The sequence below is a fragment of the Babylonia areolata genome, chromosome 10 (assembly GCF_041734735.1).
Source record: "Babylonia areolata isolate BAREFJ2019XMU chromosome 10, ASM4173473v1, whole genome shotgun sequence".
Lineage (NCBI taxonomy): Eukaryota > Metazoa > Mollusca > Gastropoda > Neogastropoda > Buccinidae > Babylonia > Babylonia areolata.
Window position 1 is genome coordinate 5,848,235 of NC_134885.1, and position 18,542 is coordinate 5,866,776.

The 18,542-nt window shown below is 41.9% G+C and overlaps 1 protein-coding gene across 3 annotated transcripts in view; it reads left to right on the top strand.

Annotated features, from left to right (window-relative positions):
* The window catches only part of LOC143286741 (uncharacterized), a 148,351-nt gene that overhangs the window by 122,035 nt on the left and 7,774 nt on the right, over positions 1 to 18,542 (top strand). For all 3 annotated transcript variants that reach the window (XM_076594463.1, XM_076594464.1, XM_076594465.1), the window contains 6 exons: positions 3,207 to 3,338; positions 6,447 to 6,530; positions 8,644 to 8,863; positions 10,367 to 10,445; positions 11,100 to 11,450; positions 13,028 to 13,073. In XM_076594463.1, coding sequence (XP_076450578.1) covers positions 3,207 to 3,338; positions 6,447 to 6,530; positions 8,644 to 8,863; positions 10,367 to 10,445; positions 11,100 to 11,450; positions 13,028 to 13,073 — 912 coding nt within the window. The remainder of the gene's footprint in view (positions 1 to 3,206; positions 3,339 to 6,446; positions 6,531 to 8,643; positions 8,864 to 10,366; positions 10,446 to 11,099; positions 11,451 to 13,027; positions 13,074 to 18,542) is intronic.

Sequence of the window (18,542 nt, forward strand, 5' to 3'; positions counted from 1 at the left end):
TTCTATGGCTTGTTCACTGCTGATGGCTTTTGTGGTATGTGTTCAGTTCTATGGTTTGTTCATTGATGATGGCTTTTGTGGTATGTGTTGGGTTCTGTGGTTTGATCACTGATGATGGCTTTTGTAGTATGTTTTGGGTTCTCTGACTTATTCACTGCTGATGGCTTTTGTGGTGTGTGTTCAGTTCTATGGTTTGTTCACTGCTGATGGCTTTTGTGGTATGTGTTCAGTTCTATGGTTTGTTCACTGCTGATGGCTTTTGTGGTATGTGTTCAGTTCTATGGTTTGTTCACTGCTGATGGCTTTTGTGGTATGTGTTCAGTTCTATGGTTTGTTCACTGCTGATGGCTTTTGTGGTATGTGTCGGGTTCTATGGTTTGTTCACTGATGATGGCTTTTGTGGTATGTGTTGGGTTCTGTGGTTTGATCACTGATGATGGCTTTTGTGGTATGTGTTAGTTCTATGGCTTGTTCACTGCTGATGGCTTTTGTGGTATGGTATGTGTTGTGTTCTCAGGCCTTTTCACCGCTGATGGCTTGTGTCAGGGGCTCCCTGGTTTTTTATGTTGTTTTAGTTGTTTTTGATTGTCTTGTTTTGTGTTTTACCAGATCCTGCTGGCTTGATTGTGTCGCATGGCACCTGTCCTCTGGGCATTACTGTGGTAGATGGATAACACTTCTGTGATGCACTGTAGTCATATGTGGAGTGATGGCCTAGAGGTAACGCATCCGCCTAGGAAGCGATAGAATCTGAGCGCGCTGGTTCAAATCACGGCTCAGCTGCCGATATTTTCTTTCCCTCCACTAGACCTTGAGTGGTGGTCTGAAATCGAGGTCCCGTGTGCAGCATGCACTTAGCGCACGTAAAAGAACCCAAGGCAACAAAAGGGTTGTTCCTGGCAAAATTCTGTAGAAAAATCCACTTCTATTGGAAAAACAAATAAAACTGCATGCAGGAAAAAATACCAAAAAAATGGGTGGCGCTGTAGTGTAGTGACGCGCTCTCCCTGGGGAGAGCAGCCCGAATTTCACGCAGAGAAATCTGTTGTGATAAAAAGAAATACAAATACAAATACAAATTTTTGTTGTTGTGAGAACATATTTCTGGACCACTCACTATCCCAACATCCTTGCATCAGCTGCAGATGTGAAAGTCATTGAGCAAATTGATTTACAAAAGCTTTTCAAATAACTCCGTACTGCTTCCGCACTGAAGCAACGACCAAATCTTAGGGGTGATGTTTATATTATGTTTGTGTTTTCTTGTTTCCTTAATCTGCTTGATTAACTCACTCAGTACGGCCAGTCCTCTCTTCTCCTCCACACAGACCCTTCAGATATCCAGTGGGTGTCTGAATGACCCAACCTTTGGTTTCCATCGTCAGAATGGTGGTATTCTTTGTCAACATTCACCTCTTCAGTATAAGAGCCTTCCACTCGCATTATTTTGATGATGGTAATTGGCGTGAAACGCTGTTAACGTCATCTCTTTCGCTGTTCGTATGGAGAGAGTTAATTCGAAAGAATTTGTGCAGGTGTCACAGGCAGCTTTGTCTCCCTTGCTTTTCTTTTGGGTTTGGTTTTGTTTGTTTTTCTTTGCTGGTTTTTTTTGTTTTTGTTTTTTGTTGTTGTTTTTTTTAAATGTGTATGCTTTGTTTGTTTGTTTGTTGTTGTTGTTGTTACTGATTCAGGAGAACGATGCAGCATCTAGCTTTTTTTTTCCACATAAAAGTTTATTTGTTTTTATTTATTTATTTATATTTTATTTTATTTTAAATCTTTTTTTTTTTTTTTTTTTTTTTTTTTGGCTTCTGTGAGAAATTTGATTTTATATAAGAAGAAAATATTAGTTTGCGAAACTACCGCTGGGAAAACAAATCTGTTATGAAACAAATTTTTCCTTTTACTTGGTCATTCATTGTCAAAATCATGTCAAGAAATGGTGCAGATATATATATATATATATATATATATATATATATATATATATATATATATATATATATATCATGCTAAATGTACTCTTTGAAAAAAATTATTGTGTGCCTTGCTTCTTTTTGTACCAGTGTGTTCATAACACACAGAAATTGATAATTTAAAAAAATATATTTGTTAAGAAATATAAAGATTATACAGCATTGCAAAATTTGTGTTAGTTGCAGTTCATGACTGGAATTATTGGACTTACAATTTTCATCACATTATTTAAGTACCAAGGGACTGTGTAAGTCAACCTGTGTCAATGTCATAAATCGAGAGAAAATCATCATGTTCATCACACTTTCATGATAATCAGGAAATCTGTCATGTTATTGATCAACAGGCATCATCAGAAATGAAGTGAGCATTGTTGTCAGAGTGGGGCACTGTTTGTCACAAATTAGAAAATTATCATCACATCAGTGATCCTACATAAAAAAAAAATTTAAAATCTTAAGAAAAAACATGTTCTCATCAAACAGATTACTCTTTTTTTTTTTTTTTTACAAAACAGAAAATTACCATTGAATTAACTTACCTGTGTGTGTATGTGTATGTGTGTGTGTGTGTGTGGAGGGGGGAGGGGTTGGGGGGTGGGTTGGGGGGGGGTTTTTTGGCCTTTTTTTCATTTTGGTCTTCAGGTTAGTTATTTTTTCTCACAAATCCGGAAATTACCATCAAAATCGGTTAACCTGTGTCCTAAATTAACAATGAATGAAGACCCAAAACCTGTTGTGTGTGTGTGTATGAACATGATTTAGTGTTTTTGAGTGTCTGGTTGGGTGTCTGTGCTGGGTTATGCACATAACTTTTTTCATTTTAGTCTTTAAAGTCATGTTTTAATCACCGTTTCTTACATTGTACAGTGCAGTTCAGTATGTTTTACATGGAAAGGTGCTTAATTCTTTCCATACGAACGGCGAAAGAGACGACGTTAACAGCGTTTCAGCCCAATTACCATCATCAAAATATTGCAAGCGGAAGGCTCTTATACTGAAGAGGTGAATGTTGACAAAGAATACCACAATTCTGATGACGGAAGCTAAAGGTTGGGTCATTCAGACACCCACTGGACATCCGAGGGGTCTGTGTAGAGGAGAAGAGAGGACTGGTCGTACTGAGTGAGTTAATGAACTAAATTATCACATATTTTCCTTTATTTGTGCACATGTCGGTAAAATGGTGTGAGTGAAGAAGAGGGTGATGCTGGATGCTGTGTGCTGCAGGCAAGCCTCACCTGAGAACGCGGGTTCCATCGGCCACAGCGGTCAGCTACAAGGGTCCCGGCGAATCGGTCATCCTGACCCAGCCCATCTCCCTCCTGGGTCAGGGAACAGTGGACAGTCCTCACCAGTCAGGTCTGTGCCGCTGACTGTATCCTGTATTTAACTCTTTCACTGCCAAGTTTCTGTGTGAAAAACGCTCCGCAGCGCCAAATTTTTCCAGAAACGATGCTCTCAGTTACAGGCTTCGGTCCATGTCAAAACAACACAGTGTACTCGTTCACTTCAAACTTGGCCAGGGGGCAAAGGTTAGTCATTGTTCTGTTGGCAGGGAAACTGGCTGCAGCTGTTGAGCTTTGTTACAATGTGAACAAGAGAGGCAAGGCCTTCAAGACTCACTTGTGATACACTTAAAAAAAAAAAAAATCCAAGCTTTTTATGTATTGAGTATAATTTCAAAATGTAATGTTTAAGATGAGAAAGATCAGTTTAAAGCAAATTAAGTCCCCTAGCATTAATTACAGAGTAATTTCCCTTTTTTACTCTCTGCACCAAAACGTTTGCAAAATAAATCAAACTTCCATGCTTAGCAAAAGAAGTTCCTGTTTGAACAAAAAATGAAACTAATGACTGCTCTTGTTGTTGGGTCAGAATATCAGATCAAAGTGCCAAGTTTAGAGAATACAAAAAATATAAATATAACAGTAAATGCAGTTTGCATATAATTAGGCTTCATTTTTTTTTTTGTGTGTGTGTGTGTGTGTGTGTGTCCATCCCAGAGGTGCAATATTGTTTTAAACAAGATGACTGGAAAGAACTGAATTTTTCCTATTTTTATGCCTAATTTAGTGTCAGCTGACAAAGTATTTGCAGAGAAAATGTCAGTGTTAAAGTTTACCACACACACACACACACACACAGACAACCGAACACCGGGTTAAAACACAGACTCACTTTGTTTACACAAGTGAGTCAGAAATGGTCTTATCAACATGACCCCTTGATGACAACAAAAGTCGCCTATAGTGATGCACTGTCTGGTCAGCTTAGGTCGCCTATGGCGGTGAAAGAGTTAAAAGGTTAACCCATTTAACCCTGTGCCTGTGTAATGCAAGGGAGTCAGAAATTGTTTCAGTAAAACTGTTTCTGTGTTTCTAGACATGCATAAACAGTGAGCAAAGGGGATTAACTTCTGCAGTATTTCCAGCTGTGTCCACACTTGTCACTTTGGAGAAATTACTGGTCAGTTTCAGTATATTTTATATGTTTTTCCGCATCAGTATGACATCGAAGCCTGTTGCGGCTGTGAACTCTGTAGGATCGAATGAGTTAATGGTCCTATTACCTCTTACCACCATCGGGGCAATGATTGGACAATGATTTAGAAGACGTTATCATGCATGCTGTGTTTGAAAAAGAAAAGAAAATTCAACAAACTGCATGATTAAGAAGTTAAAGATTGGATAGCTTTTTACAGCTGTCAGGGCAATGAATTCATATCCACTGTGTTGAGATCCTGGCACTGGAAAGCTGGGCCAAATCTACCCCGACCAAAGTCAGCTACCCGTTTGCACCTGGGTAGAACGAGGAAAACTGGAGCAAAGCGCATTTCCCAAGGACACAATATCAAGCTGAAACGTGGTCTGGAATCCCGATCCGTGATGAACACTGGATCAGATCTCCATCGCCTGACTGAATCTGCCACATCACCTCTATCTCCAGTATACCTCCAAGGAATCACATCATGCATTTATGATTCACAGCCACCAACTGTCTCATACATGTTTCCAGTGTAGTGCAGCCATAACTTGGCATCGCTGTCTCCTTGTGTGTAACCACACATTCAGTGAACTCAGTGTAATGCAGCCATAACTTGGCATCGCTGTCTCCTTGTGTGTAACCACACATTCAGTGAACTCAGTGTAATGAAGCCATAACTTGGCATCACTGTCTCCTTGTGTGTAACCACACATTCAGTGAACTATGTGTAATGCAGCCATAACTTGGCATCACTGTCTCCTTGTGTGTAACCATACATTCAGTGAACTCAGTGTAATGCAGCCATAACTTGGCATCGCTGTCTCCTTGTGTGTAACCACACATTCAGTGAACTCAGTGTAATGAAGCCATAACTTGGCATCGCTGTATCCATGTATGTAACCACACATTCAGTGAACTCAGTGTAATGCAGCCATAACTTGGCATCGCTGTATCCATGTGTGTAACCATACCTCCAGAAAACACTGTTACACTTAGTGTAATTTGGTGCAGTAGACTGTCTCTATATCTCCGGTAAACACAAGAACACAGTCATGGTTGGGCCAAGAACTAGAATTATCAAGTGACCTTGGGCTTATCAGATAAAATCAAGGATATTGGATTCTTATAAGCCAGTCGATCTGAATAAGACTTACATTTGTCCTGTATTTGTATTTGTATTTCTTTTTATCACAACAGATTTCTCTGTGTGAAATTCGGGCTGCTCCCCCCAGGGAGAGTGTGTCGCTACACTACAGCGCCACCCATTTTTTTGTATTTTCTCCTGCATGCAGTATTATTTTGTTTTTCCTATCAAAGTGGATTTTTCTACAGAATTTTGCCAGGAACAACCGTTTTGCTGCTGTGGGTTCTTTTACATGCGCTAAGTGCATGCTGCACACGGGACCTCGGTTTATCGTCTCATCCGAATGACTAGCGTCCAGACCACCACTCAAGGTCTAGTGGAGGGGGAGAAAATATCGGCGGCTGAGCCGTGATTCGAACCAGCACGCTCAGGTTCTCTCGCTTCCTAGGCGGACGCGTTACCTCTAGGCCATCACTCCACTAGTCAGTGTTACCATTTCATGCGGCCTTCAGTGAAAGTGAAAGATGGACAGGGGGATTATATATGTAGACCTGTTTGATCACTTGAACCAGAGACACAGAGGTTATTTGGAGTAACTCACTTTAGGATGTTTTCTTTTTGTCTGTTTGATTGCTTGCAGTATCGCACTAGATACTTCAAGTTCAGTTTAGGGAAACGGTTTCTTTTTATGTGCCTGTGTGTGCCTGTGCATGTGTATGTGAATTTCTGTGGGTGTGTTTGTTTGTGTGTGTGTGTGTGTGTGTGTGTATGTTTGTGCACATGTGTGTGTGCGTGTGTGTGTGCACGCGCGCGCACATACTCGCACATAAACGCATGGTGTTTACTTGTTATCGGAAGTCGAAGAAAGTAACGACGACATCTCTTGCTGCACCAAACAGGTCAGGGGTCAAGTAGCAGAGGTCACGGCGGCACGTCACGTCGCAACTGGGAGCGCAGTAACGATGGGAGGAAGAGCAGGAAAGGTGAGGGACGCGCTTCATACCCTTCACGCCCTGTGGCACATGGGGTGTGGTGAATATTGAACATTGACACCAGGACGTCCACCATCTTTCTTACTTTAATTCAACGTCTTTTGTCTTTTAGTGATATTAGACATGTCATGTGTGTTTGTGTGGGGGAGGTGGGGTGAGGGTGGGGATGGTGGATTAAAGGGTGACATACAGAGAAAGGGTAAGGTGAATATTGAACATTGATACCAGGACATCCACCATCTTTCTTACTTTAATTCAACGTCTTTTGTCTTTTAGTGATATTAGACATGCCATGTGTGTATGTGTGTTCGTTTGGTGGAGGTGGGGTGAGGGTGGGGATGGTGGATTAAAAGGGTGACATACAGAGAAAGGATAAGGTGAATATTGAACATTGATACCAGGACATCCGCCATCTTTCTTTCTTTCTTTAATTTAACGTCTTTTCACTTTAAGTGATATTGGATGTGTCCTCTATGTGTGTGTGTGTGTGGTGTGTGTGTGTGAGATGGGAGGTGGGTGTGGGGATGGTGGATTAAAGGGTGATATACAGAGAAAGGATAAGCCAGAGTAGTGAGATCAACCCTCTGTAAACATAAGTGCAACAGCAATTATCAACATGAACAACAACAAAAAATCAAATATCTGTAGGTCGCGTCATGAAAAACGCTCCTGTTGGACAATGTACCAGGGATTCAGCAAAAATCGAACAATGATTAATTGTTGGACAGTATTTCTTTTATGTTTTGTTCCGAAACACTACTTGCTCTACACGACTGTGGGAGCAACCTGTCCATCCTCTAACACTGAAATGAAATCCACCACCTCTCTTGTCAGTGGTGCAGCAATTTTTGGATTCAATCTGGCTTTGTGTTTGGCGTAGAAAATTGTCAGTCTGGTGTGGAAAAGCAAATATGATGTGACGGGCGCAATAGCCGAGTGGTTAAAGCGTTGGACTGTCAGTCTGAGGGTCCCGGGTTTGAATCACGGTGACGGTCAGTTGCTGTCAGGAACTAGCTGGGCTGAGTGTGAACGTAGCCTAAGGAAGACATTATATTAAAAATGTGTCAAAGCTGCAAAGGGAACATATTTGGTTTGGAAAGACGGGTGCAATAGCCGAGTGGTTAAAGCGTTGGACTGTCAATCCGACGGTGCCTGGTGGGTAAAGGGTGGAGATTTTTACGATCTCCCAGGTCAACATATGCGCAGACCTGCTAGTGCCTGAACCCCCTTCGTGTGTATACGCAAGCAGAAGATCAGATACGCACGTTAAAGATCCTGTTATCCATGTCAGCGTTTGGTGGGTTATGGAAACAAGAACATACCCAGCATGCACACCCCCGAAAATGGAGTATGGCTGCCTACATGGCGGGGTAAAAACGGTCATACACGTAAAAGCCCACTCGTGTACATACGAGTGAACGCAGAAGAAGAAGAAGAAGAAGAAGAAATATGATGTGATGGGTATAGATCAGTCTGCACAATGGTCAAGGCACTGATGAGCCAAATGCAATGTCTTTGAGTGGTCTGGGTTTGATTTCTGGTCTCGTCCTTTCTTACACGAGCGTCTAGTCATTCGGATGAGATGATAAACCAAGGTTCCGTGTGCAGCATGCATTTGACGCACTGAAAAAGAACCCATGGCAACAAAAGGGTTGTCCTCTGACAGCAAAATTATGTAGAAGAAATCCACTCTGATGCGCGCTGGTCAGGCATCGGCCAAGTAGATGTGGTGTAGCATGTATGGATTTGTCAGAACGCAGCGATGCATCCTTGACAAAGTGAACCCTCCCCTGAAAATGAAGTTTGACTGCCGACATGGCAGAGGTAAAAATGGTCACATGTAAAATTGCACTCATGTATTCGAGTGAATGTAGGAGTGGCAGCCCACAAAGACAAAGAAGAACAAGAGAAAGTAAAACTGAAACAAACCGCTCCTTCTTTGTTCGTGGGTTTCAACTCCCATATTCACTGGTATGTACACGAGTGGGCTTTTTCGTGTGTGACCATTTATACCCTGCCATGTAAGCAGCCATACTCCATTTTCGGGGGTAAAACCACTCCATGAAACTGAAACTGTGGGACCCGGGTGTGTGTGTGTGTGCAGGGATGCACGAAGGCGAGGACGAGGAGATGGACGCTGGCCCCACCCCCCGCGGCGGTCTGCTGGAGCTGGGTCAAGGTCAAGGCCAGGGCCCGTCACAGCGTGTGCCGCGGGTCAAGTCGGCGCACACGTCCCAGGACATGGCGGACGCCATGGACAGCATCCGCCAGCTCCAGAGCTCCCTGCACCACCGGCCCAATTCCTCGCTGACCTCGGCTACAGGGTGAGGCTTGTTGCTTGTCGTCGTCCAGTTTTTGTCCTTGAAGGCTTAACCCCTTCAGTGCACAGGGTGAGGCTTGTTGCTGTCATCGTCCAGTTTTTGTCCTTGAAGGCTTAACCCCTTCAGTGCACAGGGTGAGGCTTGTTGCTGTCGTCGTCCAGTTTTATCCTTGAATGCTTAACCCCTTCAGTGCACGGGGTGAGGCTTGTTGCCGTCGTCGTCCAGTTTTATCCTTGAATGCTTAACCCCTTCAGTGCACAGGGTGAGGCTTGTTGCCGTCGTCGTCCAGTTTTTGTCCTTGAAGGCTTAACCCCTTCAGTGTTACAGGGTGAGGCTTGTTGCTGTCATCGTCCAGTTTTGTCCTTAACCCCTTCAGTGCACAGGGTGAGGCTTGTTGCTGTCATCGTCCAGTTTTGTCCTTAACCCCTTCAGTGCACAGGGTGAGGCTTGTTGCTGTCATCATCCAGTTTTTGTCCTTGAAGGCTTAACCCCTTCAGTGCACAGGGTGAGGCTTGTTGCTGTCGTCGTCCAGTTTTTGTCCTTAACCCCTTCAGTGCACAGGGTGAGGCTTGTTGCTGTCGTCGTCCAGTTTTATCCTTGAATGCTTAACCCCTTCAGTGCACAGGGTGAGGCTTGTTGCCGTCGTCGTCCAGTTTTTGTCCTTGAACACTTAAACCTAAGCCATTCAGTGCCCTTGGACAGAAATTTCTGTCACATTTTCTGATGTGCAAAAAACGTGCCGCAGGATGGATAATTCTGTTCCCTTTTGTTGTGCAAAAAAAAAAAAATCTGTCCTGTCCCTTTCTGGTGTGCAAAAAAAAAAAAAAAAAAAAAAAAATCCATCCATCCCTTTCTGGTGTGAAAAAAAAAAATCCGTCCCTTTCTGGTGTGCAAAAAAAAGTGCCCGATGACAGAAATTTCTATTCCCTTGTGGTGTGCAAAAATGTGCCCCAGGACGTGTGCCCAAGGACAAATTTCTGTCCCCTTCTGGTGTGCAGAAAAATTTCTGTCCATTTCTTACGTGCAAAAAAAAATGCCCCAGGATGGAAATTTCCGTTCCCTTTCCAGTGTGCAAAAATGTGCCCCAGGACGGAAATTTCAGTCCCCTTTTCTGGTAAAAAGTAAACTTTATAAGGATTAAATTTCCCTACTCAAACTAGGCGTACGATGGTTCAGTGGTTAAAACGTCTGCCAGAAAAGGTGACTTTGTCCTGAAGTGGTGACCACCCTGGAGGTGCAGGTTCGAACCTGCTGAGGACCAGGAAAAAAAAAAAGAAGAAAAGCCGGCAGTACAAGGGCGTCCAGGAGTCATGACCTGGGTGTGGCCCGGCCCCCTTAAAGTGTAAGGAGTTAAGGGCCGAAACACTTGACTGAGGGGGGCTTCTTCTCTGAAGACCTTGTACTGTCCAGGTCTCCCTAGAGTTTCTTATCACTTTCCATGTTACACTAACAAAGAAATGTTAAACATTGTGAGTGAGTACTTGCTTTTTGCGGTTTTTTTTTCAGCACTTACATCAAACAGCTGATCAAAGAAACCAACGACGAAATCCAAGACCTGACCAACGAAATTGAAGACAAAATAGAGGTGAGCGCCTCAGTTGTCGTAGTGAATGTCAGGACTAAGTTTCTTAATTATTTTGTATGGAATGTATCCTTTCCTTGTGGTTTTTTTTTTATGAATGTAATGTGTGGAAATTTGAGAACAACATTTTGATTAGATGATGTTTTATTTCACAAAGGGCTTACAGTTTGGTGACACATTTCAGTGTAAATGTTTGGATGGTGTTTTTAAGGGACACACACGCACACATACCGACACATGAACACAAACACACAAACACACACTCTCTGTCTCTGTCTCTCTCTCTAGCTCCCTCTCTCACTCACTCACACAGACACACACTAATTCACACACACACAAACACACACACACACACACACACACACACCACACGTACACACACATATAACCCCACCCCACCCCCATCCACATTATCTAACCATGGACACTAACTCTACCACTTCCCGAGATAGCCTCCCTCCCCTGCCTCTTCTTTCTCTTCAGTTTCTCAAGTTTAGAGTTACGCATGTGTGTGAATGACTGGTGTGAAAGCGCTTTAGTTTGTCTCTGCACAAGATTCAGCGCTATATAGATATTAATTATTATGATTATTATTATTATCGTTAGATATTATTACACACACCTATCCCCTCCCGCCCCCCACCCCTCCCCAACCAGCACAAGCTGCAGGAAGTGCGACAGCTTCAGCACCAGCAGGGGGCGGTGTCAGCACGCTCGGACTTTGCCGGAGCCGGCGTCAAGAAAGCCACAGCCAGCAACGACTATCAACAGCAGATGTCGGCGCGCAGTGAAATCAGTGACCAGCCCCCCCTCTCTCACAGAGAGCCGTCTGGAGCCCTGCACATGGACGTGGCCGCAGGGGGGGAGGAGGGAGAGGTCAGAGGGGCGGCAGGGTCGGTGCGTTATCTGCCCTACGAGGATCGGAAGCGTGTCGGGAGCGCGGTGCACACGTCATCTGGCGGTCGTGAGGAGTACGTGCAAGATGCCACTGGTGATGGTGCAGGAGAGGTTTGTGTTGGTTATGAGATTTTTTTTAGACGTGTGTGTGTGTGTGTGTGTGTGTGTGTGTGATATTGGGCTGGGGGTCTGTGTATGTTCTGTATATTTTTCTCTCTCTCTCTCTCTCGCTCTCGCTCTCTCTGGCTGTGCTCACATAGCCTGTTCTTCACCTGTTCTGAGTGTCACACACGTTATGTAAGGTCAGTGTTTTATCTTTATAGACGTCATCTTCAAGGAGGTATATGTCAGCATCATCATCATCATTGTTATGATATTCTTCCGAGTACAAGAACCACTAAACATGCTTGTCTAGTAACACTGATTAGAATACTGGATCACTGACCTAGATATGTGTGCATTGCAATATTTCTTTAAAGTGTTGTACAAGAAAGGATTAGCCATGAATGCATGTGATGTTTTAACTTAGAAAGAACTTATTTTAGTCATGAAGGCATGCATGACAGCCAGGGATTTGTCACTCTGTGCATGCATGACGATGTTTTAAAAAAAAGAAAAAAAAAAAAAGAACGGTCAGTTGAGCTGTGTATTCATGCATGTCAGCTTTTTTTAGCACGATCATCTCATGTCAGTGTGTGCATGCGTGATGACGGTGCACTGCTGTGGTGCTGTACCAGTGCATGACAGAGCTGTGTTTGTGTGCATGACAATATTTCACAATGTATACATATCAGTAGTGTTGGTGCATGAGAATGTTTTGCTGTACCATCATCACACAGTAGCGTGAACATGATGATAGTTCACATAAAAACCAATCAGGTCAGTGCTGTTGACACTCATTCAGACAACATTGATCTAACAGTGTGTATGTGCATGACGTTTGACACAGAAGAGAAAACACATTCAGACAACATTGATCTAACAGTGCGCATGCGCATGACGTTTGACACAGATGAGAAAACGCATTCAGACAACATTGATCTAACAGTGTGCATGTGCATGACGTTTGACAGACAAGAGAAAACACATTCAGGGAACATTGATCTAACAGTGCGCATGTGCATGAAGTTTGACACACAAGAGAAAACATTCAGGGAACATTGATCTAACAGTGTACATGTGCATGACGTTTGACAGACAAGAGAAAACACATTCAGAGAACATTGATCTAACAGTGCGCATGTGCATGACATTTGACACACAAGAGAAAACACATTCAGAAAACATTGATCTAACAGTGAGTATGTGCATGATGTTTGACACAGAAGAGAAAACACATTCAGACAACATTGATCTAACAGTGCGCATGTGCATGACGTTTGACACACAAGAGAAAACACATTCAGACAACATTGATCTAACAGTGTGCATGTGCATGACATTTGACATACAAGAGAAAACACATTCAGAGAACATTGATCTAACAGTGTACATGTGCATGACGTTTGACACAGAAGAGAAAACACATTCAGACAACATTGATCTAACAGTGTGCATGTGCATGACGTTTGACACACAAGAGAAAACACATTCAGAGAACATTGATCCACCAAGGCCATGAGAAGCGTGTGCATGTGCGTGACGTTTGACACAGAAGAGAATCAGTGTAGCGGTGTATGCATGTGTAGATGGCGCCCAGAGCTAGATCAGCTCGCTCCAGCCGACAGGTTGTGGGTAAGATGACTATGATGTTTATGGGACGCTGTGGTGGGCACTCGCTGCTTGATGTCAGCCCTCCCTCCCTGGAATTGACATGCTTTTGTCTTTCATTGCCTGCGTCTGGGTGGAGTTTAACAATGACATGTTGTCTGATGCCCTTAAGGTTGAGCCGTTCAGGGTGGGCGTCTTGGTCTGAAGAGGGTTTGGGGTTCGATTCCTGGCCGTCTGTCCAGTTGGGGAAGGGGGGGTGGGGGGGTTAAAACGTTACCAACGTCTATTTTTTGTCGTTGTCTGTTACCTGAAATCATACCAGATTACTCCTTGTCGGTCAGATTTAGCTGCTACTTAAAGTCATACCAGCATTCTCAATGTTAATGATACTGACTGCAAAGAAAATATAACACTGACACAATATGTTTACATCTGTGATTCGGAAATAGTAAATGAAAAACGTTAACAACCCCACCACGTCTCTTTTATCATTGTCTCCTACTTGAAATCACACCAGCATGCTCCTCGTTGGTCAGATTTAACTGCTACTTGAAATCATACCAGCATGCTCTTCGTTGGTCAGATTTAACTGTTAATTGAAATCATACCAGCATGCTCTTCGTTGGTCAGATTTAACTGCTACTTGAAATCATACCAGCATGCTCCTCGTTGGTCAGATTTAACTGCTACTTGAAATCATACCAGCATGCTCTTCGTTGGTCAGATTTAACTGCTACTTGAAATCATACCAGCATGCTCCTCGTTGGTCAGATTTAACTGCTACTTGAAATCATACCAGCATTCTCCTTGTCCTTGAACCAGTGTTCGCAATGTCAGTGATATTTACTGCAAAGAAAATATCGCGCAGACACAGTTTGTTTACATTTGCGAATCAGAAATGGTGAATGAAATAGATTTGAAAGTCTGCATGTATAGGGTTTCACATCCTACATTCACTTGTATCAGTGAGTGGGCTTATGTGTGCATGACTGCTTTTACCCCACCATGTAGTCAGCCATACTCCATTTTGGGGGGTAAAATTTTGAATAAAGAAAGACCAACAAAAAGCATGTGGATTCCAGGGGTGGATATAGCGCACATGGTGTTGTAATGGAGTGTTTCTTGTTTGTTGGGTTTTTTTAAATTTTTTATTGGGCACATGGCACAGAACTGTGACTTTGTTTATAGCCAGCATGATGTGTGTGAGCTTGCCTTGGCCTGAAGGAATACCACTATGTGTTGTGTGTGTGTGTGTGCATGAGGGTGTGAGGGTGTGGTGCTTATTTGGTTGCCCAAATGGACGCTATGCTGTTTTGATCTGGCTTGATTGTAATCCTCACCATTCCTGCCTGTGTTTCATTTACACTGTGTGAAAAATACATGTGCGGCCAGCTTGGGATTCGTTGCCATTCATTATACTTTAAGATGTAACATGAATTATTGTTTCAACACACAAGCAAGTATGAAAAAAAATAGTAAAGAGTGGTAACTCTCTCCATTCACAAGGTACACAACTTCAAGTCAGTGCTGCTTACGCTACCGATTCAGCTAGCACACACGTAAATAAAAGGTACATTGGAACAACCCCAGACACTTCCTCAAAAAAGGAAGCGCCGGGCCTGTCCTTATACCGACCATCTGACATGTGCACACAGCAGCAAAGACAGAAGAAATGTGCAAACACAAATACGCTTTTATTCAAGACTGGCATAGCCTCTTTAATCTGAACGACCCACACAGAACACATGGACAATAGGTAGTGTAAGCAGCACTGACTTGAAGTTGTGTACCTTGTGAATGGAAAGAGTTACCACTCTTTACTATTTGTTAATTATTTCATCTCCATGCCTAATTGTTCATTACAAGCAAGTATGTTTTAAATCTGAATTAGTCATACATTTTGACACTCTTTTTTCAAAGCAGTACACATTATTCTCAGGGCAGTGTAGGTTTTGGCACATTCTTTTCAAAACAGTGTAATGACAGTATTCTTCAAACACAAAGTAGTCGTTTTGAAAACCATGAATGACCAGGTCTTAAGAGAAGTTGATATTGATTGTAGGCTGTTCATTATGATTGTCTCCTCTTTCTTCAAAAGGTTTCATTTTATGTTGTTGTTTTATCTCTTTAATTTAAAAAGAAAAAAAAAAGTTTGTCATATGTTCATCAACAGAAGAATTACTTGATCTTCTGCAGTTATTTTCCTGTACTGCTCAGTTGTCAGAATTATCAAAAATTACTTTCTTGTTATTTTTTCAGCCTCGTGACAATGTTTCAAAATGATTTTAACATGACAGACAAATATGTTTGAGGTCTTAAAGAGAAATGATACTTTCAGTTACATCAGAGCAAGAACGATTACAAAGCATTTTGCCAACATGTTTTTGCATTGTGCAAGAATGATTATAAAACATTTTGCCAACATGTTTTTGCATTGTTAACACTTTTGCCATGTTTGCCAGTTAACACGTGCATGCCACTCAACCTGGGCACAGTTATGCCCATTCACACAGTAGTTGTGTCAAAAGGTTGCTTTCTTTATTATGCTCTTCATTTAACTCTCTCCATACGAACGGCGAAAGAGACAATGTTAACAGCGTTTCACCCCAATTATCATCATCAAAATATTGCAAGCGGAAGGCTCTTATACTGAAGAGGTGAATATTGACAAAGAATACCACAATTCTGACGACGGAAGCTAAAGGTTGGGTCATTCAGACACCCACTGGACATCCGAGGGGTCTGTGTAGAGGAGAAGAGAGGACTGGCCGTAGTGAGTGAGTTAAGAAAACAGCTCAGTAGGTTTCCTGCAATAGCGGAATCAGTTTCAGGGTTGTCCCTGGCAAAACTAAAAAATCCACTTGGATAGGAAAAACAGATGCACTTGCAGGCAGCAAAAAAAAGAAAGAAAAAAAAGGTGGTGTATAACTGTAGCGACATGCTCACCCTGTCGAGAGCAGCCCAAATTTCATACAGACAAATCTGTTCCGACAAAGAGTAACACAACACAGCACAACTCAACACAACACAGCACAACACAACACAACATGATTACCAGAACTTCAGATGTGTATTAATTTCCTCTGTGTGTGTATGTAGGAACTATTTCCTCAGTTCTGATCCTTTTTGTGTTTTGTATTGCAGCGAACATACTTGTCCATTTCAAGACCGTATTTGGTTTTGCCGGTATTGTCATTTTGTGTGCTCCTTTAAAAACCCAAAGACTCGTGTGGTGAAAGCGGACTCTCTGTACTTTGACAACAGAGTGTTGTGTCTTTTCCTTTGGTTTTGGTGTGGGTTTGTGTTGTTGTTGGGTTTTTTCTCTCTCTCTCTCTCTCTCTCTCCATCGGTGTTCTGCGCTGGTTTTAAATTCTTTCTTCTTATGTTTTTCTGTTTGGTTTGTTTGCTTTAAACAGCTTTTTTTTCTTTTTTTTTTTAATTCAAAGAAACAATATGGCATAAGCACATGAACACAAACAGTATGGGAAGGGCGTTAAGCATGGCTTATTTAAGCCCTACCGAATAAGAAACAACAAAGAACAGGACTTATGCGGACAAGTTAACCCTTTCGCTGCCAGGAAAATAAGATTTAAGTGAAATCTATTTGCCAGGGGGGGGGTTTTTCACACAAAAAATGGGTATAAATTTTCAAAAAAATTCTGTGTTCTTTGTTATTGGAGAAAGACCCATAAAAGTATGTATTTTCTGAAAGGGAGATGAATAAAGAATACAAAACACATGATGTTTTCTCATTTTTATATATTTTTAGTGACATGCTGTTGTTTTGAAATCAGTGTTTTGTTTTTTGTCACATTTTCAATTTGTTCATTGCAAACATTAGTCAGGTAATTTGCACTAAAATATCATATTTTCTGGACAAATGGATATCTGCACACACAAAATCATACTAGAACAACCTAAATATAAAAAAAAAAAATGAAAAAGAAATAGATACATAATGCATCAGTTGTGACTTCTGCAAGTGATAATATGGATGTGAGGCCACGCCCCCTCAGTCTCACCCCCCCCTCCTCTTCACCCCTCTCACATGGTCACTTTATCCAGTTCTCATCAGACCGCGTTGGCAGAGTGCCAAGAAAATAGCTCACACTGTGTCCTGCTAAAAAATTTGGTGACTTCTGTCGCCTGCTAGAGCTGAACAGCCAGCATCACTCACTGATAGTCGTATCTTGGCCACTCTCTTGATTGCTCCCTTTATTTTCTATCAAATCATCCTATAAATGTTCACCACTTTCTTTTCCTTCGAATTTATGCTTCAATTCTTTCTGATCATCAGCTAAAGAAAGTAATCTTGGTTGATTTAGTTCGCCACGATCGCATGTCTTGAGCACGGAGCCAGTCCAACATTTTGTTGAGCAAGCGAGGAGAGGAGCCAGGCAAAGACTGCAGCCAGTAACCCAACCAAAACGTGCAAATAAAGGACTGCCTTATGACGCAGATGGTGTTTCTAGCAATGAATAGAATCTAGAAAGATTCCCCAAGCTAAAGCTACCAGCATTTTTGTCAACGAACTGAATGCAAAGCAGGGAAAAGTCAGAATATTTCGATGACGAGTTATCTCGTCATTGTGGCAGCGAAGCGTACATGCTTTCCATGACGAGTTATCTCGTCATATAGGCAGCCTAGGGGTTAAAGTTTGGTTTGTTTCTGTTTTGTTCTGCTGGTTTGTCTGTCACCTTTCTGTCTGTCTGTCTGTCTTGTTTGTCTGTCTGTCTTGTTTGTGTGTGCCTCCTGTTTACGGTAAAATGGTGTTTGTGTTTTACAGTTGGATACAGGTGACAGTGAGTGTGCCTCACAGAAAGCTTTTCACCTGCACACTATAACAAGTTACTTTTGCCAGCTTCTTAACATCTCACCCGCTTATTGCCAACTTTTGTATATTGCAAGATTTCTTTTTTCATCAGTTGAATTTATTATCAGTCTTTGTTTATGGTAATAGAATGTCATATGATATAGATCTCCTCGGCCTTACTGATATCTATGTATTTATTATCAGTTCTTCGTTTGTGGTAACAGAATGTCATATAATTCAGATCTCCTTAGGCTTACTGATATATCTATGGAATGTGAAGAATGTTGTAAAAAAGAAAACATGTACAATCTGTGAGAGCAGACTAGATCTATTACCCGAATGACATTTAAGGAATCAAATGTTGTAATTCTAAACAAATGTATGCATAGATATAGTATGTGGGTTTTTTTCACAGCTTAAAGTATTTACCTTTTTTTTTTTTTTTTCAACACTTTACTTATCATTGTATAATTTTCCTGTGTCCTCTGTAATGGATCCAAACCCCTACTCACCCAAGAGCAAGGTTTGGAGTAAACTAATCAGTTGTAACACTTGCTGACCAAACATCATAACTACTTGTATGCTTTCTCACATTCTCTTTCAAGCAGTGTATGTAACAAGAACAAAAATATAGTAATAATAATGAATATAGTACCCTTTCTCTCTAAGATCTCTTTGCA